General features: G+C 41.2%; 1 protein-coding gene across 1 annotated transcript in view; it reads right to left on the bottom strand.

The window, feature by feature from the left end:
- The window catches only part of RSPO3 (R-spondin 3), a gene marked incomplete at its 3' end in the record, with an annotated part of 4,381 nt that extends 3,902 nt beyond the window's left edge, over positions 1-479 (bottom strand). The window contains exon 1 of the mRNA XM_009079006.1: positions 294-479. Coding sequence (XP_009077254.1) covers positions 294-375 — 82 coding nt within the window. The remainder of the gene's footprint in view (positions 1-293) is intronic.
- Between the last annotated feature and the right edge of the window lie 506 nt (positions 480-985).

Below are 985 nucleotides of genomic sequence, written 5' to 3'. Positions count from 1 at the left end.
GCCTGGTGCCCACCAGCTCTTCCTTTTCACATGGGGATGTAGAGGAAGAGGCCGTCACCTGAGTCCTAGGAAGGTCATTCATGCAGAGCCGGAATCCCTGAGCTTTAGGTCATTTTGTGATCTTTCACCTTAACTTCTTGCTTGGGTTAATATTTACTGCACTACTATAAAGAACTGAACAAATAAAGACACGGTCTGTCCATCTGATTCTCTGTTGACTTGACTCCTAAGGGGACACAGCATTCAAGAGAGAACAAACAAATCCATGCGCTTCCCCTTTCCCCAGCACTTACTTGCACACTTATTAATGTCGGGATACCGTGTCCCATAGTATCCACTTGGACATGAGGAAAGACATACTCCGATCTGTTTCATGCCAATCCTCTCCAGAACAAAAAAGAGCCTGGGCTTACATGACAGGCATCCATTGTAGTCAGAACATGTAGCACACCCTCCTTGGCAACCCTGGCTCACGTTAGGATGCACTGAGAAGACAAGCATTAAGAAAAACAAACTGTGAGAGAACAAGACATTAGACAAGACCATGAAATAATAGTTTCTCTGTACTTGGAAGGGTGGACCATTCATCTCTCTGACAGCTCTCTAAGATTGCTTCATTTTTTCTTGTGTCTCTTATGACTTAACTTTTCACTTCAAAATTGTTTCATCCGCATACAAATGAGAAGCTCAGTTGGCATGTGCATGTGTTGCAGAAATAGCTAACAGCACATGATATTTGAAATAGATTGTATGGAACAGCAGCATCCTAGAGAATATTATTTTTCTCCTCCTTATTTTCAGTGGCTTTTCTGCTTTGTATGCACTTGGCTCAGCAGATAAATACATGCTTACTTATCCTTGCTTTTCCTAGCTGGATGATTAAAAATCAATCTAGTATATAATTTCCTTCATTGACTAAATGCCATTTGATTGAGTTCTGCTGTGCAGGAATATGCCCTTTTAAGATCTGATGATAATTTGCCTT

The sequence above is a fragment of the Acanthisitta chloris genome, unplaced genomic scaffold (assembly GCF_000695815.1).
Source record: "Acanthisitta chloris isolate BGI_N310 unplaced genomic scaffold, ASM69581v1 scaffold26827, whole genome shotgun sequence".
Taxonomy (NCBI): Eukaryota; Metazoa; Chordata; class Aves; order Passeriformes; family Acanthisittidae; genus Acanthisitta; species Acanthisitta chloris.
This window is presented reverse-complemented; position numbering and strand designations above follow the sequence as displayed.